Here is a 25,756-nt window from a genome sequence, read left to right on the forward strand (position 1 = left end):
AGGGAAGGGCACAACCTCAAAGGGAGCGGGCAGAGGGTCTCAGCTGGACAGAAAAGTGTTCAGTGAGCATCACTGCGGCGGGTGAGGCCAGGAGACTCACATGACCAGCTCAGCGAGCAAAGCTGTCACAAACCCTGGGTCCTGGCACTGTTCCTGTCACAGACCAAGGTCACACAGAAAACCTCCAGGTCTAGAAATGGGTTGGTTGGGTACGGACAGCCCATCTTCCCAGCAGCCCTTCCTGCCTCCAACTGTTCCCATGTCTGGACCGTGTGCCCCCAAGTCTCATCCCTCCTTCCTCCCGCCTCAGGGCCCTGGGTGCTATCACGACCCACTGGGCCGGCTAGGATCTCCCAGCGGCTCTGCCTGAGACATGACTCGATGTAATCAGAGCCACCTGGTTCCCCAGGGTCCAAGACCAGCCAGAGACTGCAGACAAAGGGGCCCAGCCTAGCACAGCTGCTTCCCAGGACGGCGCATTTCAAGTTTCTCAAGCAAGAGCAGAAGGAATGGCTGCAGAGCAGGGACGCCCAGACCCCACCTCAAGATTAGGCTTCCCCCATGCTGCCACCAGGAGGAAGGACTTGGAGCCCTCTCCCTGCCGGGGACTTGAGAGGATCAGACCTCAGGCAGGGGCAGCGCAGGACCAACAGTTCTGTCTGATAGCCCCGGGCCCCACGCATCCCCACTGCAGACACACATCCCGGCATCCCTGCGTCAGCTCCTGTGCCCACTCAAGGCACAGTGCCCCATGCTGGTTGCTGGGAGCATCCCCAGGACAGGCCAGCCTTCAGAGGGACGGACTTGCAGAGCTTGGAGCTCCTCTGGCACCAGCTGCCCCAGGCTCCCAGCCACACACTCCCAGCCCGAGGCCCCGGCCAAGCCCTGCAGTGCAGGAATGTCTTCAGCATCGCCCCAGCCTCTGGCCTCGAGCACACAGATGTACATCAATGACCACTTGCTGCCCCAGCCCAGGTAGGCGCTCAAGGCCGAGCCCTGGGGTCCTGCTGCCCGTCAACATGGACAAGTCGTTGTGAAGATGAGTTGTGAGGTAAGTCTAGAGGTGAGGGGATGATGCCATGCAGCGGTGGGAAAAGAGGGGAGCGTGCCCCTCCCAGGGGCTTGTTCTGGAAAGTCCGGACTTGAAGCACTGAAAATACAGGGCCTGCCGGCCTCAGCAGGGGCAGAGGGGCCACTCTTGTTGAGGCAGCATGTAGAGGTTCACAAGGCAACTGTGGGGACCCCATGGACAGACCAGAGACAACACACAGTCTGCAAGCAGAGCTTCCAGGAATAAACACTTTCTAAACTTATTCTCTCATAAATATGCATTAGAACATTTGATGACACAAGCAAAGGGCTCTAAAATTAACTTAAAATTAATCTGAGACTGAATTTCCTGCAGTCCTGGCTTGAAATTCACCTAAAACAGCTGAATACCCAAATGTGCTTGAAGGCAGAGGTGGCAGCAGCCACAGGCGCCCAGGCCTCATGGCCACGTCAGTCCCGGGGCACCTTGAAATGGTCCTTCTCTTTGCGGATGGCTCTCATGGTGGTCACGGGGTCCGTCTCACCCGCGTGCTGCTGCACCGTCTTCTCCCTGCAGAAGCCAAGCACCAGGCTGCAGGCTGCACATGGCGCCCACAGGCCCCACCGCCCCTCCCAGGGCAGCAGGGAAGAAAAGTGCCTGGAGGAGTCAGGATGTTCTCAAAATGAAACAGGACAGCTATCAGCCAACTTGAGCTCTCCTAACTGTGGGAAACACGCTGGGCATGCCACCCGTGCTGGTGTTCCAGAAAGCGGGGACACCAACTCCACACTGGCATCTGGCACTGCCCAACGCCAAGAGGCTCACCGAGCACAAGTCTCATCTGCCTCCTCTCCTCTAAGGTCAGAAAGGACCCCACACCCCTCCCAGGATAGCAAGTGCTCCCCTTTCTCTTAAGCAGCAGCATCTGATTCTTGGCTGTACTTAACAGATTTCAGGGCGGTCTCCTCTACCACCTGGCTCTTCAGGAGCTGTGGTGCTGGACACTGTTCAGCTGTGCCCAAGTGAGGCAGCGAAGTCACCCGAGGATGGCGTGGGGCCCGCCCGCGCCCTCACCTCACTCTCATGAACGGGTTGTAGGTGAACTCCTCCGCGATGGTGGACGGCACCGTGGGCTCCCCGGCGCTGTACTTCTCCTGCAAAGCAAGTAGGTCACTTTAATACGAAATGTCTAAAGCTGACACTTCAGAGGACCTTCTAAGGGTCTTCAAACACTGTCCGACTGAGAAGGCAAAGTGAGCAGGAGGTCAGTGTGAGGACAGGCCCCTTCCCTGCCCTTGAGAGGAGACGCGAGTGTTCCAGCTGCCACCAACAACCCGTCTCTCCTTCCCTTGCTGTCTTGGAGGTGGAGGGGGGACATGGAGCTTTCTTTTCATGAATACGAAGCTCAGGCCTTACGTTACAGAAGTAACAACCAGCAAAGATGCAGCAGACAGAAAAGAAGGGAACACCCACAGCCACACCCCCAAGACAGCATATGGGTCATGAGCGCCTCCCTGCCGGGAAGAACAGTAAGGAAACAGGTGCCCCGGGCCCCTCCCCTGGGACAACATCCCCCATAGGGAGGCTCTCATGCCACAGGGTGTCTGGACAGCTCGTCACCTCCACTCAGGATGGCCTCGCTCCTGATCAACACTGACCAGGGAGACGGAGAGAAGATGCAAACTGGGACGTCTGGCCAGCTGTCCACTCCTATAGAGACTCCTACAGGAAGAAGTCACAGTTAACAGCTCGGGTCTCCCTCCCCGCATCCCCTGCCCTTGTTGGGCTGACCCTGCGGCCCCAGGGTCAGTGAGTGGACAGCCCCTGTCAACACCCACGGCTAGGCTTCCTGACCACTGGGGCCCTCAGACCCAAGGGTCCCGACCCCACCCTACACTGTGAGCAGTGGCATCAAGAAGTATCCCTTTAACCACTGAAGGGGTGTCAAGTAGGGGTCTGGTGGGAGGTCAAGGTGAAGGCTTATTGCTCATCTCTGAACTCTGCCTTCTGGTGAAAACAAGCTTAGAATGTTTTATAACACTCCCTGTGCTTGCTCCAGTATTCTCACCCCTCCTAAGAAATCTTCCTCCACCTTTTATGAGGGAAGAAAACAAGTGAACTCATCTAAAGATTTTAAAGTAGGTCCTTATAAGTAGAGTTGGGGGAGTGTAAACTGTCACAACACTTGGATTATCTATTAAAATGAATGTTCACATAGAGGGGTTTTTTCCTGCAGAAGCATGAAGCACACAGAAATGTAAAGACTTATTTTTGAGAACGTTGTTCACTGCAGGACAATTCACAAGAGCAAAAAAGTTGGAAACTCTAAATGTCCTCCCTAATCGGACAGGTAAAATGATTTATGGATGACATCCACACATTAGTATGTTTCATATGTTTCACTTATTAAAAAGAATGAATATAAGATGGATGAATAGGCAGTGATAAAATTAGTAAAACGTTAATAGAAAGTAGGTGTTGATTATAAATGTTCACGATGAAATTCCTTCATCTTTTCTGTGTGTGTGAAAATTCTTATAATAAAGTATTGAAAAGGCTGAAAAAAAGTTTAACACAATTCAATGTAGCCTGTGTCAGACGAGAAATCACAAGGGATATTTTTAAATATATCAAATTGAAGACAATGAATATATAACATATCAAAATCTGTGCTGTTAAACAGTACTTGGGGGTGAGTTTTTAGCATTAAGTGCTTATATTAGAAAAGAAGAAAGATCTAAAATCAATGACCTTAGGTTCCATACTAAGAATATAAAAAGAAGAGCAAAGCAAATACAAAGGAAGTAGAAGGAAGGAATTTAAAAGTTAAGAGCAGAAATTAGTGCAATGGAAAAACAAAGAAAATTAAGGCAAAAGTTGTGCTTTTAAAAGATCAATAAAATTGATGAGAACAATGAAGAAAAAGAACTGCCAACATCAGAAATGAAGAGGAGACATCACTATTTAGATCCAACAGATACTGGTAGGGTTGGTGGGGGTGGGGAGAGGTGGGTCATATTGATCTGAAAGTAAAAGCTAAAGCTACAAAACATCCAAAAGAAAACATATGAGAAACATTTTTGACCTTGGCAAAAACAAAGGTTTCTTAGATAAGAGGTACAAAGTATGAACCATAAAAGAAAACTAATACACTGGAATTCATCAAAATTTAAAATATTTGCTCTTCAAAAGACATTGTTGAGAAAAATAAAAGGCAAATTACAGAATGGGAGAAAATATTCATGATACATGTATCTGAGAAAGGACTCATGTTCAGAATGTACTTTAAAAAACCACACCTCTTATTATTCAATAAGAAGACAGTCCAATTTCTTAAACGGGCAAAAAATCTGAACAAACACTTGACAAAATGGCCAATAACCACATGAAAAGATGTGTAACGTGATTAAGCACTAGGGAAATGCAAAGTAAAACCACAGTGAAATACTACTACATATGCATTAAAATGACTAATATTAAAAAGACTGACAAATACCAAGTGGTGGTGAGGATGTGGAACCACCTGAACTCTCATACTTTGCTGGTGGGAATGTAAAATAATACAACCACTTAGGAAACCAGCTTAGCAGTTTCTTTACAACCCAGCCACTCCACTCCTAGATATTTACTCAAGAGAAATTAAAACATATGTCACACAAAGACTTGTACACAAGTGTTCATAGCAGCTTTCTTCACAATGGCCAGTAACTGGAAACACAAATGTCAACTGACAGATGAATAAACAAAATGTGGGGTATCCAAGCAAAAGACTACTACTCAGCAATAAAAAGGAATGAACCACTGATACATGCAGTAACACGAATGAATCTCAAAGTCATTCTGCTGAGTAAAAAAAGACCCAAGAATACATATTCTATAGTTCCATTTATATAAAATTCTTGAAAACGCCAACTTAGTTCCAGTGGCACGCTGAAGCACGGCAGAGAAGATGAGGCATGAGGAAGCTTTCAGCGGTGATGGAAACGCTCTGTATCTTAACTGCAGTGGGAGCCATTTCACCGGTAAACACATCTGTCAAAATTCACTCAACTGTTCAGTTTAAACTGATGCAGTTATTACATGTGAACAAAACTTCAACAAGCTTGATAATAAAAAGGGGAACAGTATGAAAACTATGTCAATAAATTTGAAAAACTTGATAAAAAGACAAATTCTTTGAAAGATACAAGTTGTTAACAAAACTGACTCAAGAAGATGTAAAAATCTAATGGCCCTATGTAAGCTAAAGATGTTAATTCATAACAAAAAACTTTCCACAAAAATTATTCATTTTTGAATTTTTTTTAAGTTTACTTCATATCTTTTTTTTTTTGTACAATATACTTTATTTGGGAGGGGGATTCGCTTTATTGATTGATTGAGGTACTGGGGGTTGAACCCAGGACCTTGTGTATGCTAAGCATACGCTCTGCCACTGAACTATATGCTCCCCCAACATTAGTGAATTCTAACAAACATAAAAGGAAGAAATAGTAACAATCATAGAAGAACTCTTTCAGAAAATAGGAGGAAACACTCCAACTCATTTTATGAGGCCAGCATTACCCTGATGCTAAGACCAGGCAGACATTCCTAGAAAATAAAACCGACTGATAACTGCTTATGAACACAGCCGCAATGAAGACACCATGCCTAAGGTTTATCCAGAAAGCAACATTTTACCATTTGAAACCAACTGATATACTTCACCATATTAACAGAGTAAAAGAGAAGAAAAAGATGACATAATAGATGAAGAAAAATCATCTGACAAAATTCAACATCCACTCATGACAAAAACTCTCAGAAAACCAGGAATACATATGAACTTTATCAACTTGATAAAGCAGACTTACAAAACACTCACAGCTAATAGCACACTTAATGATTAAAGACTGACTGCTTTCCCCCTAAGACTGGAAACAAGACAAAGGTGTCCACTCTCATGTCTACTTAACGTTGTCCTTAAGATCTCAGCCAGTGCAATAAGAAAAATAACTAAAAAGGCATATACATTGGAAAGGAAAAAATAAAGCTATCTATTAATTGATGGCATGATTATGTGATGAGGAATCTATGAAAAATACGCTAGACTGAGTTAAGCAAGGTCACAAGAAACAAGATCAAAATACAAACTCAGTTGTATTTCTAAAGACTGTCAATAATCGTTTACAATAAAATCCAAAAACATGAAGTATTTAGGGACACATTTAACAATAGGTACAAGATCTTTAACACTGAAAATTACAAAATATTGCCGAGAAAAATGAAACACCATAATAAATGTAAAGCTATACATCATGTTCATGGAAAGACTCCATGTTGTTACGATCTCAGTTCTCTCCAAATCTTCTGCTACAACACAGTTCCAGTAAAAAGCCAAGCTAACTTTTTTGTAGAATAAGATGATCCTAAAATTTATATGCAAATGCAAAGGACTCAGGAAACCCAAAATCAAAGGAAGAATAAAGTTAGAAGATTTATATTACCTGATTCTCAGACCTAGGATAAGCTACACTGATCGGGACAGAACTACTAACACAAGGATAAGTCACACTGACTGATGAAGCACAATATAGTCCAGAAGTAGATTCACGCCTACTTGGTCCATTTTACTCAGGAAAGATGCCTAGGTAATCCAATGAGGAAAGGGAAGCCTTTTCAACAAATGGTGCTGAGCAACTGGATGTCAATATGCAAAAAAGAGAACTTCTACCCTTACCTTATACCACAACCATTAACTTGAAATGGATCATTGATCTAAATAAAAACTAAAATAAACATAAAAGCTAAGACTATACAACTGCTGGGAGAAAATGGAGGAGAAAGTCTTATGTAATGTCTGGGTATGCAGAGATTTCTTAGGTAGGACACAAAAGCATAAAAGAAAAAGTAAACTGAACTTCACCAAAAGTATTAATTTCTATTCTTTGAAAAACACTGTTAAGAAAATGGAAAAGCAAGCCACAAACTGGGATAAAATATCTGAGCTATATAACTGACAAAGACCTATTTCCAGAATATATAAGGAATTCTTACAACTCAGTAAGAAGACAACTCAATTTTTAAAATGGAAAAAAGATTTGAACATACACTTCAAAAAGAAGACATGTAAAAGGCCAATAAGCACAGGAAAGGATGCTCAATGTTATTAGCCATCAGAGAATTAGAAATCTAAAAACCATAAGGAGCTACCACTACACATTTAACAGAATGACTGAAATTTAAAAGGCCGACAAGACCAAGTGTAGGTGAGCGTGGGCAGCACCTGGAACCCATGCAATGCTAGAGTGCCACATGGCTCAAGTACCTGGAACAGTCTGGTAGTTTCTTAAAAGTTAAACATACACTTAGCACACAACCCAGCAATTACACGCTTAGATATGTGCCCACAAGCAATGAAAACATGTGTCCACACAAAGACTTGCTCCCAAACGCTCACAGTAATTTTTATGTATAATAGCAAAAAGGTGTAGATAACCCAAGTCCATCCTGACGAGTGGATAAACAAACTGCAGTACAGCCATACGAGATTCTACTCAGAAATGTTTAAAAAGCATGAATGAATTAGATGCTGAGGAAAGGAGCCAGATACAACAGAGTAATGTACTCAGACTCTGTTTATATGAAACTCTAGGAAAGAGTAATTTGCAGTGAGAGAAAGCAGATCAGTAGTAGGGGACTGAATGGAGTAAGGCAAGGAACCTTCTGGGACAGAGGAAATGTTCTGTATCTTGACTGTGGGGGTGACATGGGAGCAAACACTGTCAAAATTCATGAAACTGTATACTCTTCACTCAAAACAGGTATGTTTTATTGTATGTAAATTATCTTCAATAAAGATTAGTTTTTAGAAAGCAGGTAACCATGAAAAGATTGAGTTCAGTATGTAGGGACCACTATGGAAAGAGCAGTAAGAGCCATTATGAAGTGAAAAGGAAGCCACAAAACCACACACAGGATGAGTTTTTATGTTAAGAAAAAGTATTCTTATGTGCACACTGTAAAAAAAAATGGGATGCTCATCAACTCATTAAGGTAGTGTTTGAATTTAGTAAGTATGTAAGCCCACCCCCCAAAATTGATAAAGATGGTTGACAAAAACAGGTGATTTATAAAAAAACAAAACTATGAGACCATTACTCACTGAATTCAGCAGAAGGGAGCCCAGCACCTGAGGCCTCCGCAGTGTGTGTGTGTTTGAAGAGGGAGGAAGACAGACCCGAGTCCAGGAGGCCGTCTTCGGCCCAGCAGTGTTTCCAAACCCCCCACAGAAGCCGCCCCCAAGACAGAACACCACCCCTAGGCCGAGCCACGGAGTACATCCTGGGCCATGGTAGAAATAAAGACCTTTCAGACAAATAGCCTGCAGGATGAATTCTGCTGTTCAGGAGATGGCAGGGCAGGTCTCCCCGAGTGGGAGGCCAGGGAGCTGCCACACGGCCCTGCAGGACCCTGACACAGGAAACTGGCTGGGGGCTGCTGCCTTGGCCTCACCTGGGCGCTAGTTGAAAATGCAGAATCCCAGGCCCAGCCTGGACCCCCTGAGTCAGAAGGGATCTTAAGCAGACAACCAGGGCTTCCTCACACAAAACTGGGCCATCTAAAACCCGCCTTGTCTGTGGCCTGGAGGAGCACTCTCTGCACACTCTGGAGATAGTGCCATGAGCTCTGTGCTCCCAGGGAGGTCACATGGTGCTGACCCACAGAACAGGGCTGTGCATCCCACTCACCTTGGCCCAGGCCAGTTTCTCCTGGATGGCAGCATTGCTGGGCTCCACGTGGCGGGCAAACTTGAGGTTGTTGATGGTGTATTCGTGGCCACAGTACACTCTCTGAGGAAAAAGCCAAGCCTGCAAGCTCTGAAGAGACTCACCAACCCACCCTCAAACCCCTCAGGGACGGCGTGAGGGGCCCCGGGCCATGTCCGGTGCAGCACCCACGGAGATGTCCCTCAGGACAAGGACACTTCTTGAGTGTATGTTAAACGACAATAAAAAATACACCGAAAGAAAAAACACGCCTCCAGAAGTAATGCCTCCACCCTCCCCCTCCTCCCAACACTCAGGGAAGGCCTACGAGGCCCCAGTGGGGAGAGCTGGCCCTGAGTGCCGACAGCCCCAGAAGGCCCGGCCAGAGCTGAGGGGACGGATAGGGAGAGCTGGCAGTGTCCTCCCACCACCTGGCTCGGGCAGCTGACGGGGCGCTGCCTACTGTGTCTGGAGGGAGCCGGCCCAGGACCTCGAGCAGGGCTTTGTACATCTCATCCGCCGTCCCTTCATAGAACTTCCCGCATCCAGCCACAAACAAGGTATCACCTGAAAACAGGACAGCCATGGAGATGGAGGGGCTGCCCGCAGCACACCCCTCCTTGAGGGGTCAGGGGTCTTCCCTGACCTCTGTGCTGACTGGGCCATAGCCCCAGACCTGACCTCCACCCCGCCAGGGCCCAGAGATGACCCAGAGTCCTGGTTCCCACCCTCCTCAAACCTTTCCCCTCAAATCTAACTGGTACTGCCAGATTCCAAACAGCTATTCAAACTCAAATTTTAGGGTCACTCTGTCTCACTACCCAGTCCATCAGCTGTAGCTCTGAGACCCACCCCCTACTCCTTTTCTCCACCCATCCAGTAGTCCCTCCCAGGCCAGACCTCCCGTGACTTCCCTTACTCCCAACAGCCAGCACTATCCTGTAAGAATCCCGAAGAGCTCACTGCCTCCTCCCACCTCCCTGGGCCTTCCAGGAGCCTCTCATGCAGAACCACAGCCCTTGAGGGCCTTTGAGACTCACTCCTTCCTGCCTCAGTCCATCCTCCACCTGACACCCGCCAAGTGTCCACAGGCTGCTTCCCTCTCTTGGGCTTTTCCCTGAGAAGGGGCTCCATGCCCAGTGGGAGCCCACGGCACATCTGTTCTCCAGGCCCCTGGGCGGGGAGGGCCTGGGACCCCACAACACAAAGCGACAGTCCTCCTCTACCAGCACTTGCCAGGTCTCTTCCCAGGGAGCCCCCAGGCCATCCCAGGCAGGGGTCAAGGCCCACCCAGTGGCCGGGATGCAGCACTGCCCCTCAGAACAAGACCACAGGACGAGGGAGTTAGGCTAGCCTGTGAGCAGGGCCTCAACATGCAGTACTAGGTCTATGCCCCTGAAGGACTCCACAACCTCAAGTCTGGGGACCAGCGAGAAGCCAAGTAGACCCGAGAGGAGGACGGGTCATGTACAGGTGCGGCAGGCTGCAGGGTCAGGCCCTCCGTCAGGGATGAGCAGCACCTGCTACTTACAGGCCCTCCTGCCACCGGGGCCAGGGAGCCAGCCTGGGCCTCCGCCATGGGGCCATGTCCTCACCAGCAAGGACACTCAGAGACCCCCACAGCCCTCCCCTGGCAGCGGGGACCACCAGTATCTCCCTCTCACCCTTCACCATCAGCTGCTAAGAGCACTGGAGGCATCCTGCCCCTCCCCCATGCTCTGCAGAGTCAGCTCACCCCTCCCCTCCCTGCACACCAGAGATAATTTTGGACAAGCTACAGAGATAGCCCAGTGGCCCTGTGTTTCCCTTCACGTTAATGTCCCCACCCTAGACCCGATGAAGGTTTCCCATCAATGCCCGTTTTTCACTCCAGGAGCCCACATTTCATCAGCTGTTGTATTTTCAAACAAACTTTCACTGCAGTTATATCACGACTGCAACTGAAATCTGGGGAAGGCTCAGAGATTAAAAACTGCTTATACTCACTAAATAAGCTGAGGTGGCAGAGGGGCCCTGCAGAGCCAACAGGCCGCCTCTGCCTGCCCATGGCCACTGGCTCACATCACCCTGAACACTTTCGTCACGCGGCTGCTCCGCTTCACAGGATCCCCAACAAGCATCCACATTCTTCCATTTTCTCTCAAAGGCGGAAATACTTCCAATTGCTGGAAAGGACTGCTTGAAGGCAGCTCACAAGGCCTGACGCTGGCGGAGCTTCACCGCCACCTTCTGAGCTCTTGAGGCCACTGTGCAGGGCACCCAGACGTAAGGCTGGACTTTGCCAGACCCGCTCGGCTCACAGCCCATGGAGGGAGGGAGCAGCATGATCACTCAGCACCCGGAATCAATCAGGGTCTGGCTGGTTCCCCTCCTCCTGGCTCACTGCCCCCTGTCCCTTGCCTGCTTGTCTGCTGCAGGAGGTAGTGGGGGCTGGGACTGCATCCCCACCAGGCAGAGTCGCTGAAAGGCTTGTCCCTACAAGCCTGACAGTGGTGACCAGGATCAGGCGGAGCACGCAGGCCAGCACCACCAGGAGGTAGCACTCGCCCCCACGTTCCCACCAGGGTTGTCTGCACCCCGGATGTGTCTAAGGCTGAGTCCCAGGCTCTACCCTGGGGCCATGGTCCTCCCTACAGAGCCAAGCACAGTCTGCCTGTCGGGAAATGCTCTGCTTCTCTGCCCAGAGATTTTCAAAGCCATCCCTATGCCAATAGGGTCTTTGCAATGAACGCCAGACCCCCAGCAGACACACCTGAACACTCACCTGTGAACACGGCAGGGGGCTCGGAACTGTTGGGCTTGCTCACAAAGTAGCAGATGTGTCCGGAAGTGTGGCACGGTGTCGACAGGCACTTGACATTGAGTGAGCCCACCTTAAACAAAGCACACACTGGCACGTGCTCCCTGCATGCGGGGGGCCCGTCCTAAGGCCCACAGACGCTCCCAGACTCACGCCTGCCCCACAGCAGGAGCTGCCGTCAAGGGCAAGCGGGCACCCATGGATGCTGCTCCATTTAGGAAGTCCTAGATCTTGACGGGACCCAGTCCTCATGGGTGCCCCCCAGTGCAGGGCCCCCCTGGAAGCTGGTCTGCTGGCATGCAGAACCCAAGGGGCGGATTTTGTTCTCTCCTCAAAACCGGGTCAAATCTGAACTAGACATCTTGCCAGAAAAGATGGTTTTCCTTCTTGGGTGCTTGGGCTTCTGTCTTGTTTTCCTTCTCTGTCTCACACCCTAGGTCACTCTTTACTTCAAAAATGTTCCAACCAACTGAAAAACTAAAACAACAATGAGCATCTGTGTGACTTTTACCTGAGTCACCAAATGCTGCAGGTCCCACATCTGTGGCACGTGCTCACTCCACCCCATCCCCTGACAAACTGCCCCTAGACACTCCAGCTGCATCCCCAAGTAAAGGACATCTGCCCACATAACCTCATTGCCATCACACTGAAGAAACTTAGTATCAACGTGAGAAATGATCCCACATAGGGTCTGTTTCAATTTCCCCGGTGTCTCAAAACCATGCCTATGGCCTCCCCTCACCAGTCACCATCTGCACACTGAAGCACTTACAGCACTCTCGACAGAGAGGACTGTCCAGGCCTGGCAGCCCCAAGAGCCTGTCCACCCATTTGCAGGCCAGGCCATCTCCTCAGCCCAAGCCCTCGAGTGCCCCTCTGGGCCCCTGGGGACAGCCAAGAGGAGGCAGTGGCAGTGTCCCCACAGGACCCCCATCCCCACACTGTGCTCTGGGGCCTGGAGTGCTGCAGGGCCACGACTGAACCCCTTCCATTGGCTCACGCCTCACCTGCAGTGTGGACAGGTGTGTGACCCTGTGAGTCAGGGCCCCAATCCGGTCATCACCCCCATACACCTTCAACCCAGGCTCCAACTTGACCAGCTTCTCGTTCCCGCCAGCGTGGTCCCTAGAAGTCAAAAAGGAGAGCTGTGGCTACTGCTGATCCGAAGAGGAGGTTAACTGCTTTTAAACCCTGCCCCAACACAATTTTTATTTTCCCCAGTTACACTTCTTAGAAGTAGAAATGCATCTTCCAACCCAGGAAGCTCACCTCGTGTCTGTCATGACTCCACTGAAAAGAACATTCTCAGATACCCCATTTCCAAGAGAGGCACCTCTGTGCCCCTGCCCTATTGCTGCAGAAGCTTCTGAAGCAGATGAACCAAATCATAAATACCCATGGCTCCCAAACTCCGGTGCATCAGAGTCACCTGTAGATCTGTAAAAAGGCCTGACTCCAACCCACACATCCTAATGCAGAGGGCCCGGGGAGGCTTGTAGGGCGGGAGTTTTAAAAGTTCCCCGGGTGATTCTAACTCACAGCCCAGCTAGGACCCTGAGCAGATCACATAGCTGACTTTTATAATGCCCAGCTGCCAGAGGGCGAACTGTCCACCCAGGGACAGGCCAGCTCAGAATGACCTCCCCAGGCAACTCAAATGTGCAGCCAGAGTTGAGGAACTTCCTGGACACTCATCCAGGAGCTCCCCAGCTTTCCAGTTCAGCTTGACCAGCACTTCAGAAAGAAGGTCGAGAGGACAGCTCCACTCCCCGGCCTTGTGGGGCTGGAATTGCAGCGAGGCAAGCCCAGCTGGGGTCCTGGACTCAGGGCAGGGCTGGGAGTGTCCTGACCCGGGAAGATCAGCCTTGCCAGGACAAGGCGAGGGTTTTCCAATTGCCAGGGCACACCTGTTCCTCACCACACATTCCACTACGGACTCCTTCAACAGGCCCAGAGACAGCAGGGCTCAGAGATAACGGGCAGCCAGCCCTCTGCTCCCCTCCACTCGGAGGCTGTTACATGTGGGCCAGCACCAACGACTCAGCACACTGCCAGTGGGAGAGTGGCACAGGCCACACCCTGGAGCTCAGGGTGGGGCCTGATCTAGGGTTTTATGTTCCAGCATAAACAAAAGGTGCTGAGAAAAACCCCAAAGCATCACAATGTGGGAAAAATGACATCTGACATGGGGGTTACTCATGGTGGGAGAGAGAAGTAAACTGGGAAAAACTTGGGGCACAGGAGGCTCCATGGAGCCACATGGAGGCCGAGGGAGTAGGGGATACCTCGGCACCACAGAGGGTGGACTTCCTGAGAGAAAAGGCGGTTGCATTAAGGAGCCATCATAGATCCATGTCCTAAAGTCCCTAACTTGCCAGGACTTAACACCTGATGCCCCAGAGGTTAACCAACTCCAAGGCTCTCAGTGACTTAGTTACATCAACCACCAAGTTTCCACCACTTAACAGATTCTGGCCAAACCACATCAATATGACACTCCCACAGAGAAGCTGCAAGGCCTCGTTTCACCCAAGGACATACCCTGAGCTCGGCAAGATGCCACAGGAATGGGTTCAAAGACGCTGGCTGCCCTTGGGTAGTTATTTGGAAAAGAAAATTCAGAGCCAAATAAACATTTTTCCTAGCTTTGAAGAGCCTCAAAAGTTTCAAAAACCCAAAAGGGCCTTGGGCAGGAGACTCTAGCCCTAAAACCCAAATATCAGTGTTTTGGGTTTTTTTCCATCCTTCAGCCTTCAAATATCAAAAAAAACCCCACAACCTCTCCAAATATGACTGCTGGATTTTTTAAAACACTAACGTCTAGACTAGTTTATTCCAAAACATCAAGGCCAGCTTCCCACCACACAAGCCCAAGAGCCTTCAAAGATGCTGCTGGTGGTTCTCCCAAGGCCACAGGACCCACAGCATAAGCCTCCCCCTTCAGAGCCCCGAAGTCTCCAGACCCCATCACCAGGCCCGAGGGACATGGGGCAGCAGCACAGAGGCGAGCACCCGGACCCTTGTCAGAATCCCACGGGGGCTGACGCACAGCTCACAGGTGTGGAGGGGAGAAGAGCTTCCAGGGCTCTGGGCTCCACCTGTGGGAGGGCCTGGGGAGCCTGCGAGCATCCCACCCTGCTCCGCCTGTTGGACGCTCACCCTTGGAGCACACGTGGCACAGCTGTGAGGCCCAAGTAGCTCTGCCAGCTTGGAAGAAGTTCGGCCTCTGGAGCACTTACCAGTGGTGGTGGGTGGTGAGCACTGTAGTCAGCTTCACTCCGTACTTTCTCACTGTTTCCACAACCTGCAACCAAACAGGGGGCAGGACCCAGGCCACAGTCACACCCCCAGCACTGGCTCACCGGCCTGCCTACAAAGTGGGGGTGCCCAGTGGAGCCCAGGATGTGCCAGGCCCTGTCCTGACCCTACCAACTTGTCCCAACTCCAGGAGAGCAGGGTGACAAGTCCCCTCTGGACTCCACTTGGTAATTCAGCCCCACCGATAACCTCTCCAAGCCCCTCAATCCAAGACCGCCACCCTCAAAGGCAGCGCCAAGGAGCAGAAAGCCTGGAGGAAGAGAAGACAGTGCTGAGAAGGGCCCCTGCTTCTCTCTGCCCAGGCACTCTACAGACAGAAGCCCTTTCTCTCTACACCAAAGCCTTTGGTTGCCTCCACCCTTCACTGGCCCTCTGTCCCAATAAGAGAGTGGCTGGACACTAGTTCAATTGTTTTTCAAAAACCAAATGGGTTGATTTCTATTTAGCTTTGGCCATGCTGCAAGGGCACTGTGGTTATCAAACTCATCAGGAGATGAAGAATTGGTGCTGGGGCCACGCCTCCCACCTTCTGGGGCTGCACCGGGTCCACAATGGCAGCCTCTTTGGTGTCATCATCGATGACCAGGTACATGTAGTTGTCAGTCAGAGCAGGCAGTGACTCAACCTTCATGGTGCCCTGTTCCACAGTCAAGCTCTTCCTGAAATCCGTGTGATGGAGAAAGATTCCCAGCAAGGCTGGACCTGAAGACAAAGTGCTGTTCCAGTCAGTATCCATGAGACCACACTGGGCTGAGACTTCAAGCAAGCCCTCACCCCAGCAGTACTGGCATCCGGGGCAGTGGCATCCCAGGGATGCGACATGGTGAGCCTCGAAGCGTGAGGCTCACCAGGCCAAGTTTTCTAAATTCTCTGATATAGGAGAGGATATCCTCATTTAACCGTCTATTAAGAAAATAACAGAGCATGATTCATGTTCCTATTTGTAGCAATCAGCTCTTCCAGACTTAAGATCCTTATTTTCTTTTTCAAGGGTTCTAAGAGGACAGAAGTGCCAGCCTGTGGCTGTGACTCAAACCACTATCAGATGTGACCACTACCAGTTCTGGGGTTATTCACATTTGATTCGGAAAAAAGACCATGTCGAGTGAAACCCGGAGTGAAAGTGCCAGGCCAGGCTACTTTCCCACAGCACACAGCTGCCTCTCCGAGCTAAGAGAGTCTGCGGCGTGGGCAGTTGCTCACAGCCCTTCTCAGGCCTCCAGCCAGAGAAGAAACAATATTCACTTTTAAATGGCAGGAAATCAAAATTTGGATAACACACAAAAACCACCCAGGGCCCAAGAAACAGTAAAGCTGGCCACAACTGTTCTAGAATCAAGTGTTCAGGATACAGAATCACCATCCAGCTGAGCCAAAGAAGGTGCCAGGGTGGGTTGGCAGTGACTGGGGGCAAAAGCAGCCTCCACCCAGTAGACAGATGCCAAAATATTTTCAACAACGAAACTTCTGTTCAACCTGAAAATTCATGAAGGCCTCAACAATATTTTAAGTCAGCATGAAAAGGATTAAAACCACAAAAGGTGCCAGAAGACCGCCATAAATTCTGGAGTATGTGCAAGGGTGGGGGGGCCTCTCCAAAAAAGGGGTCCAGAAAGCAGGCAGCACCAACCGCCTGACAGACCACGTCTACAGGGGCTGTCTGATGCAGAGTTCAGGAGTGTCTGCCGTGGCCAGGGAACTGCCTGAATTACAGCCTTAAGGATCACACAGAGGTATCCAAATCCTCCTTTTGACAACCAGCTGGGCTTTTTCCAGGCCCTTCTCCTCATGCTCAGTACAACAATATGTTTATTTGATCAGGTTTCTGTGACGTGCCACCTGCTCTCAGCCCCAATACCTACTATCCAGGCCCCAGGAGGACTAGAGAGTAGAGTTAAGGGCAAGTCTTGAGACACATTTTGGTTTGGCTTCTCTTGATTGGGGCCCCTCCTGCGTGGCATCAAATGACTGGGGCTGGGCCCCCTTTGAACGAGGCAGCTACTTCCTCGCAATTTCCCTACAGTCCCACTTACACTATCTGCCTGATTCCTGACACAGAAACTCTGAGCTCTGATACTTTGATGAGCTCCCTAAATGTAATGGTGACACATCAACCCCCCTCCAGAATCTTGACTGCTTTCAGTGAGATTTGAAAATGGCCAAGGACAGCTTCCCGTTTGCTCCATACCCCGACCTAGGGCTCTGTGGGCATTTCGCTCACTGCTCACCAGCTCCAAAGGCTCAGCTTAACCTACTGCCCCTATTGCTACATCAGTCTGATAAGATATCAGGAAAAAGAGATTTCAAAATCAAGGTCAAAATATTCCAACAAAGCAAAAGGTAAGACAGTGAAAATCGAATCTGATAGCTGAAAGGGCAGGCCCTTGGAGGTCAGGGCGTCCAAGGCCTCTCATTTTAGAGGTATGGAAAGGAGAACTAGGGAGGGCAAGGGTCCCACAGCTCAGAGAAGCCAGCTCTACCCTTGGTCTTCACTTTAGAATCGTGTGCCAAAAGCTTTTCTTGCCGGCCAAAGCTCACATGAAAAGACGTGATGTCACTTTGTGGAGAATATACACAGCATTCTGTGGGGCTTGAGGCACAGTTCCATCACTCCAGGGAATTAGAAACACAGGGTTGGTATAGGGTGGGGGATGGATGGATGTGGAAAAGCTCCTAACCTCCAGGAATCAAGGAGGATGCGGGCGCTCGCTGACGCCGGGCAAACCGTGGGAAGGCAGGGTCCCAAAACAGGGCTCCCGAGCTTCCCTAGAACACACATTTCCTTACCTAGCACAAATCCTCCAGCAACCCCCAGCTGACAAGTTACCCCACTCTGTCTTCAGCCCTCTCAAAGTCTGACTCAACTGCTATGTAGCCTTTTCTCGACCCCAATCGGCTTGCCTGCCGACGTCAGCGAGGGGTTAAAATCCTGTGTCAAAAAAAAAAGCGTCAGCCGCGGCGGCCCCGGCGGCTCCCTGCCGCCCCACCTGTGTGGCCCCGGGCTGGAACGCCTTACGGAGCGCCGCCGGCCTAACCGCCGTTACCCTGGCTACGACGCCGGCCGGGACCCTCGGGTTGGGAGCTCGCCTGGCTTCCGCGGGCCAGTCCCCGTGGCCCCGGCCCCTGTCAGGCCGGCCCCTGTCAGGCCAGCCCCTTGGCGCCCTGGCATGCCTGGCCCCGCGCCGGCCCCGGCCCACCTACCAAGGCCGCGACGGGCGCAGGCGGCTCCCAGCGCAGCGAGGCTCCGGCGGCCGAGCAGCCCGCAGCCCAGCACCATGACCAGGGCGGCGGGCGGGCGGCAGCGCGGCGGGCGGGCGGGCTGCACAAGCCGGCGTCAGCACACCGCGGCCAATCAGCGCCCGCCTCCCAGCCCCTCGCCAATTTGCGCTCACGTCAACTCCGTGCCCTCCGCCTGCCCTACACTCCGGCCAATTAGCGCCCTAGTCTCGCCCGAGCCCCCGGCCAATCAGGGCTCGCGTCCACAGCGGTGCCTGCCCAGCGCCTGGCTGCCGCGGGCCTGAGTGCGACGTGAGAGGCGGCGGTGGCCGGAGAGCTGCTCAAGAGCCTCCGCCGCTCTCCTGGGACCAGGCCGCTTCCCGAGGCCAGTCATTGCTGAGGCAGCCACTGGACAGCGGCTCCCAAGAGGGCGAGCGCCGTGACTCCCGAGCACTCGGCGGATTCAGCGGGATAGCTCTCCTAGGTAGTTGGTCCTCTCTGGGAAGCCGTAGGCGCCCAGTGGCGGAGTCCACGTGACTCCGGGGACAACGGGCAGAAGCCATGGCTGCCACCAGGCCGCTGTCCCGCTTCTGGGAGTGGGGAAAGAACATCGTGTGCGTGGGCAGGAACTATGCGGATCACGTCAGGGAGATGCAGAGCGCGGTACTGAGCGAGCCGGTGCTCTTCCTGAAGCCGTCCACCGCCTACGCCCCAGAGGGCTCGCCGGTCCTGATGCCCGCCTACAGCCGCAACCTGCACCATGAGCTCGAGCTGGGCGTAGTGATGGGCAAGCGCTGCCGCGCCGTCCCGGAGGCTGCGGCCATGGATTACGTGGCCGGCTATGCCCTGTGCCTGGACATGACCGCCAGGGATGTGCAGGACGAGTGCAAGAAGAAGGGGCTGCCTTGGACTCTGGCCAAGAGCTTCACGGCCTCCTGCCCCGTCAGCGCGTTCGTGCCCAAAGAGAAGATCCCTGACCCTCACAACCTGAAGCTCTGGCTCAAGGTCAACGGCGAACTCAGGCAGGAGGGTGAGACATCCTCCATGATTTTTTCCATCCCCTACATCATCAGCTACGTTTCTAAGATAATGACCTTGGAAGAAGGAGATATTATCTTGACTGGGACGCCAAAGGGAGTGGGACCTGTTAAAGAAAACGATGAGATCCAGGCTGGCATACACGGGGTCGTCAGTATGAAATTTAAAGTGGAAAGGCCAGAATATTGAGTCTATACAAAGCCCCCTAACTTATTAACACAAGTTTCAGGGCAGAAGAGAACGAGACAAAGCAAGCAAGCAAGCAAGCAAAGGTTATTTAATTAAATATGACAATTTTTAAAATAAGAAGCCAATTTTTTAAATGATTGGATTAACTGAATCACAATGCTGTACACCAGAAGTTACAACATTGTAAATCAACTATACTTCAATTAAAAAGGGGATGTAAATTAATAAGTGATTGTATTGCTATACCTCAACCCAAGGAAGATGGACGCTCCAGGAAAAACCTGATCTAGAAGAGTTGGACCAGAAACAGAAATGAAAAACAGTGCCTTCTAGGAAACAGCAAACCACATGTTCAGAAGACTTCCTCTCCTAAAACTCTACTGGATAAGACTTTTTTCATTGGGCCATTTCTGGGACCAGGTGTTCAAGACTTAATATCTGCAAAGGAAGCAGAAAAGTACGTTTCATCAGTGTTTCCCAAATTTTCTTGATCATGAAAATCATCTGGAGGTATTTAAAAATAAAAATCTCCAAATTACTGGCCCATCCCAGGCCCAATGTATTAATGGAATTAATTAATCTCAAGTGCTCCAAGTGATTCTTACACGGAAATGTAGAAAAACACTACTCCACATAATAGTTAATTAAAAGTTTTATTTAATAAGTGAGCAATTAATTAAGACTTCACTTGTTTACTTAGAGGGTGTATTCTGGCCCACAGATTCTGAGTTTGGGAGATAATTTTGAAAGCATTGTTTCCCGAATGAGTATGCTGTCTTTTGTGTGGCCTAAAAGTATACTCCACCCCCACCCCAAATAGTGGTTAGGAGGAACACTTCCTTGTTAAGGGACTTCAGACTTTGGTCTTTGGCCTTTGGCCTTGTGAGCACTGTGCTTTATTAACAGAGTTAATCAGCACCTGTACCTCCCGCCCAGCTTCAGGGAGGTCAGATGTCCTGGGAGTGCTACTTTTGCTCTCACCTCCTCCCTTCTCTGACAAAAGCTAGGTGAGTGCTCAGTACAGCTATCAGAGTTCCTGGTGGAGTCCTTTAGGCTTAGGCAGGGGCTCCTGCTGGATTGTAATGCTTACTGAGCACTAAGTACTACTAGGCGCTGTGCCAAGAGTTTTTTACGTATTATTTAATCTTCAGAAAAGTTGTGAGGTTGGTATTACTACCATCTCTGTTACACAGATGGAGACATAGATTTATAGGCTAGCCAGCCTGGCTCTATGGTCACTCAGCTGAGTGGCACAGCCAAGATGTAACCCAGCTATCCCAAGACCAAAACCTGAAGTCTTAACCACAATGTAGGCTGCATCTTTTAAGTAAATATATTTAAAAATTCAAACATTTCGGTATTATGCCACCCCCACATTTAGAATTTATTCTTGGAAGGGCCATAATGGGATTTGTTTATACAATGTCATGTTAATCTTTTAATAAGATTTCTTTTTTTAAGTGTTTAAACAATACATATTATAGAAGAGTCAGAAAATACGGATAAGCAAAAAACCAAAACACCCCAAATTTTGTATGCCGAGACAGCCAAAGTTAAGCGTTTGGTGTACATTCTTCTGGATGTATTGTGATCTTTTGAATAAAATTTATACCATACACTTTTCTTTTTTTCACTGTATATCGAGACTGTCTTTTCATGTCAGCACATTTCTGCTGCACTGATAACTTCAGTGACTCTGTAAGATTCTGACGTCAGTCCTCCATTTTTGTCCATTGAGACAAAATGTCCCGAATGCCATTTTTGTCCTAGTAGCTATTTCCTTTGGCTAGGGTCCCTTAAGGGGGGAAGAGATGAATCAAGGTGTGCCCATATTGAGGGTTTATTAGTAAAGCTAGCAGACAAAAGGTTCAACTGAGTCAAGTCTACCAAGCTGACAGATGTGAAAGCAAGCTAAAGGTCTATGGAAGGAGCATGTTCACATGTGGCCCCCTTGGGTGGCACAAGCCAGCACCCAGAGAATGTACAGTGCCCCTGAGGTCAGTGTTCACCCAGTGGTGGCACAAGCTTTGTCACAGACAGCTAGCATCAGCATTGCAGGTGTAGCACACAAACTCCTTGACTGTGAGAATCAAAAACAGAGAGACACCATTTCCCACAATTCCTGATGTTGCTAAAATCACAATAATCCTAATACCCAGAAAATAACATTTATCCCAACTTTTAATTTTGAATAAATTTTATATTATAAAATTGAAAGACTCGGGGGAGGGTATAGTTCAATGATAGAGTGCATGCCTAGCATGCATGAGGTCCTGGGTTCAATCCCCAATACCTCCATTAAACAAATAAATAAATAAACCTAATTACCTCCCCCCTAAAAAAAAAAAAACAAAAATGTAAAGACTAATGCACCAAACTCCATATATCCTGCACTAGATTCAACAACTGTTGACATTTGCTATGTTCATTCTCTCCCCACGTCCTGCCTGGGTGTACCCACACACTTGTTTTTGAAAACTGAAAGTGAGTCGCAAAAACACTCTACCCTTTCAGCAGGCATCTCCTAAAAATAAGGATGTTCTACATAACCACAATACTCTCACCACAATTTTTAAAAATTCATAATATATTAATTCATATAGCATACATATGCCTTGACATCTGTTCTTGCGGACTTTTAAAACATTGTTCATTATTAGGCTTTTATTTTTAAAAAAAGAGTATTCTACATCCACTTCATACGCTGTGAATATCTTTCCAGGTCGGTGAATATTTTCATAATCACCTTTAATGGCTGTGTCTTAGATCATGTACCCTAGAAGCAGGGCTAGAGCAGGGATAACTGTTGAGGTGGTCTTTAGGAGTGCTCTCAGGAGAAAGGAAGTGAATAACAAGTAGAAAGGGCAGGGAGCAAGCTAAGAAAGAACAGGGTGTTAGGATTGGAGATGAGCTTCAATCCCTGACCATCCCAAGGGGAAGTCATTGCAGGAATCTGCTCCCTCACCGTTCCTGTACCTTCCCCAGGTAAGTCTCCAACCCTCATAGAAGCTGAGGGATAGGAGTGTACCTACAGGTAAGGGGGATCTGGGTAGAGCCCAATATTCCCCTGTAGGTTACATAGGTTTCAAATGCTTTGCTACTAGAAACAATGATGCAAGGACTGTCCTCCATACACATCGGGAGTAGCAGATGGGGTTTGAGCCTGCAGTCACAGAGCTTGCCCACTCAGCCACCAAATCTACCGGCTCTAGCTTGGCCCTCATGTCCCATCTATAAAATGGGCAAAATAACAGTACTTGTATAATCATATAATACAAATAAAGTGCTTATTACAAAATCTATCACATTAAAAGTACTCAATAATGTTAGTTATTAACATTACTGTAGCAATTTAATATCTAGAAACTTTTCCCAAAGAAATAACTAAGAATGTGTTCTGCTGTGAACCTGAAACTGCTCTAAAAGAATAAAGTCTATTAAAAAAAAAAGAAGTAACTAAGAATGTGGCCAAAGATTAAGCTACAGCCATCATTTGTAATAGCAAACAATGGGAAACATTTTAAATGTCAAGTGGTATTAGATTAATTACGTTCACTATCCTATACTCATATAATGAAATCATATATTAAAATTATATAGAATATTTAATGATGTGAAAGTTAATTATAAATTATTCAGTGTCAAAGCAGATTATAGTGTAACCTGTATTTGTAAATTATATGTGTGTTTAATTTGGGGGGATTTATTTTATAAATTATATGCTTTAACATAGAAAGATGGATAAAGAGATGATAAAAAGTCAGGAAAGACATACAAAAATGTGAGATACTTGTACATAGAAGTTCATGGTAGCTACGATTGGCTAATCACAATAGCCAAAAGGTAGAACAGCCCAAACATCCACCAAGGTATGAATGTATAAACAAAAGGTGGCACATTCATTCAATTCATACATACTACTCAGCCATAAAAAGGAATGAAATTCTGACACATTATAACATGGATGAATCATGAAAACATGATGCTTAGAAAAATAAACTAGACACGAAAGGACAAATGTTCTACGATTCCACTTATAAAGGTACCTAGAATTGTCAAACTCACAAAGTAGGTTAGAGGTCACCAGGGACTTGGGGAGGGAGAAATGGGGAGTTATTGTCTTAATGAATACAGAATTTCAATTTGTGGTGATGAGAAAGTTCTGGCAATGGATAGTGGTGATATTTGCACAAAATTGTGAATGCACTTAATGCCACTAAATTGTACACTTAAAAATGGTTCAAATAGTAAATTTTATGTAATGTATATTTTACCACAATAAAAAAAATATATATAAGGAACAAATATACTTCCCACCAGTTTAAAAAATTAGGGATGAGAGATTATGGGTTTTCCTTTTTGTTCATCTATTATTTTCTAATTTTTCTATAATAAACACACAAAACTTTATAATCAAAAAATACATAAAAAGCAAAAACTCCAGGGTTCCCCAAGATGAATAATAAATGGACAAACATATATTGGGCTTCTGCCACATACACAGTACTGAACAACAACAAAAAACTTACCAAAGCTGAATTAGGAAAGGAAAACTGCATTGAAATGACCCAGCAATAGAAGATTAGGAAAATGATGTAGTCAGCAAACTATATAGAGCAATATAAAACATGTAGATCAAAAGTCACTAGGACCAGGAAACGCAGCTTCTGGAGAAGAGTAGAGAAAGAGAAATTCTGGACAGGGGGTTATATATTTTGTGTTGATGGGGCAGAATGCTTCCTTACTTCTTTAAGTGCCAGTCTTCTGGCTAATCTACAACCAAATTTTAGATATTGACCGATTCATAATCTCCTTTAACTAAGGAGACTCTATGATATCACTGGAGGGACACAATTGCTTATTTCATCTGATTCAGGTAGCTTGACAGCTAATCCTGTAGATTCTTACGTCATAAGATGAAATAAGCGATTGTGATGTCCCTCTAGTGATGTCATGGGGTCTCCTTAGTTAAAAGCTAGTGGACCAAGAGGTGACCAAGGAAGCAGTGAGGAGCCCTCTGCTGCCCTGCTAGGCCTTCACAGGCCTTGGTTGAGGAACACTGGGCACTACATATGTGCCTACTCTGAGAATGCTGGTATTCTACACCTGTATTATGCAGTTGAAGCCAGTGGTGAAACAGCCAGACCAGCTGAGGCCCATGGACTACAGGAGCCCAGACAGCTGGTTCTGGCACCCTTGGCCCAGGCATTGGCACTTGGGGACCTGTTGCTAGAGGTCAGGACCCCAGGAGTCCAGACACAGCAGCTCCTGACACAACATCTGGGCCAAGCGTCCTTCCTCATCTCCAGCACTCTTGGACACCCACACTTCTCTGTCTCCCCAACCTCACCCCTGGCTGCTCCTGAGGAGGGGAGTATCATCCTTACCCCTCTGCCACTCTACTTCCTTCCCTCCCTGTCCACCTTCGCAATTCACCTTGCTTAACACAATCATCATCCTCCCACAAGGAAGAAAGGAAGGAAGCCCTTCATCAGATACACTTGCTGTTTGCACAGCTAAAGTCAAGTCCTTCTTTTTTTTTTTTTTTAAATGTTGAGGATACTTTTATTGAATTACTGCAACAATAATAACGTGCCATGAAAGAAAGGCGTCCATATATATGCTAATGAAGAAAAGGCAACACACTGTAACTACGGCACAAATCATAAAATATTCACTTTGTGTTTGTTGAGAATCCAAAGAGGTTCTGTTTTAACTTGATACAAAGTGCAATTTGGAGTCAAGTCCTTCATTACTTCATTTATTACCTAGACACACTAGGGGTCAACTCACATCCCCACTCCATGGCTGTATATGGTAAAAGCTAGAGAAAACATTACTGACAAGTAAGTTTATCTCCCAACACCAGCTTTAGAAAAGTATTTCATATACTTACTTTTTTTTCTTTTTTTCACCCCTGTGGTGGGTGAGGTGTAGTCTTTGAAGTGTCAGACCCAAACTGTGTTGGCCAAAACTCCCACACTGCGAGTCAACACCAACCGTAGAGGTGAGTCTGTGCCCTGAAGAAAGTGCCAAGTGACTGGAGATGGTGTGGAGCTGAGCTGAGCGCTGTGGGGCTGCAGCAAAGGCAGCTGAGGTGGCGGGGCTGTCATCCCATCAAAGCAGAGCAGGTCGCCCACCCTTCCTAGTTCCTAAAGACTCGGCACTGCTCATGAAGCCTCTGAAGTTGGTCTCCTCCCAGTTGATTAAGACTCATAAATGTCAAGCCTGAGTCAGCAAGCCTTCACAAGCACTGGGTAGCTTTGATGTGTCATAAGAGAAAGCAACAGATTAGAGAAGCTCTGCAGTGTTCAAAGCAGATGCACAGCTTCACTCATGGACTTCTGTTCCCACCCAGTGCAGGGAGAGCCTGGTGCCTCTGCTGTCGGCTCCAGCAAAGTAGTCTGAGCC

The 25,756-nt window shown here is 48.2% G+C and overlaps 2 protein-coding genes across 6 annotated transcripts; one reads left to right on the plus strand and one right to left on the minus strand.

Moving 5' to 3' along the window:
• Positions 1–1,285: 1,285 nt before the first annotated feature.
• HAGH (hydroxyacylglutathione hydrolase) lies at positions 1,286–25,502 on the minus strand. Of its 5 annotated transcripts, none has more exons than XM_072942402.1 (10): positions 18,104–18,201; positions 17,690–17,831; positions 15,429–15,604; positions 14,824–14,888; positions 12,592–12,709; positions 11,546–11,654; positions 9,245–9,348; positions 8,764–8,865; positions 2,105–2,184; positions 1,286–1,600 (listed from the first exon to the last, which is right to left on the minus strand). In XM_072942402.1, the coding sequence occupies exons 3-10, from the start codon at positions 15,531–15,533 to the stop codon at positions 1,501–1,503; spliced, it is 783 nt and encodes a 260-aa protein (XP_072798503.1). In that variant the 5' UTR covers positions 15,534–15,604; positions 17,690–17,831; positions 18,104–18,201; the 3' UTR covers positions 1,286–1,500. The 5 variants fall into 5 exon arrangements, with proteins under 5 accessions (XP_072798503.1, XP_072798505.1, XP_072798504.1 ...); XM_072942404.1 differs by having other exon boundaries at positions 17,768–17,831; positions 18,104–18,195; XM_072942403.1 differs by lacking the exons at positions 17,690–17,831; positions 18,104–18,201 and adding an exon at positions 25,242–25,502.
• On the plus strand, positions 18,383–20,013 carry FAHD1 (fumarylacetoacetate hydrolase domain containing 1). The gene has a single exon (XM_031687093.2). It carries the CDS (start codon positions 18,680–18,682, stop codon positions 19,343–19,345), a length of 666 nt encoding a protein of 221 aa, XP_031542953.1. The 5' UTR covers positions 18,383–18,679; the 3' UTR covers positions 19,346–20,013.
• Positions 25,503–25,756: the final 254 nt, after the last annotated feature.

This window comes from Vicugna pacos, chromosome 18 (assembly GCF_048564905.1).
Source record: "Vicugna pacos chromosome 18, VicPac4, whole genome shotgun sequence".
NCBI classification, from domain to species: Eukaryota; Metazoa; Chordata; class Mammalia; order Artiodactyla; family Camelidae; genus Vicugna; species Vicugna pacos.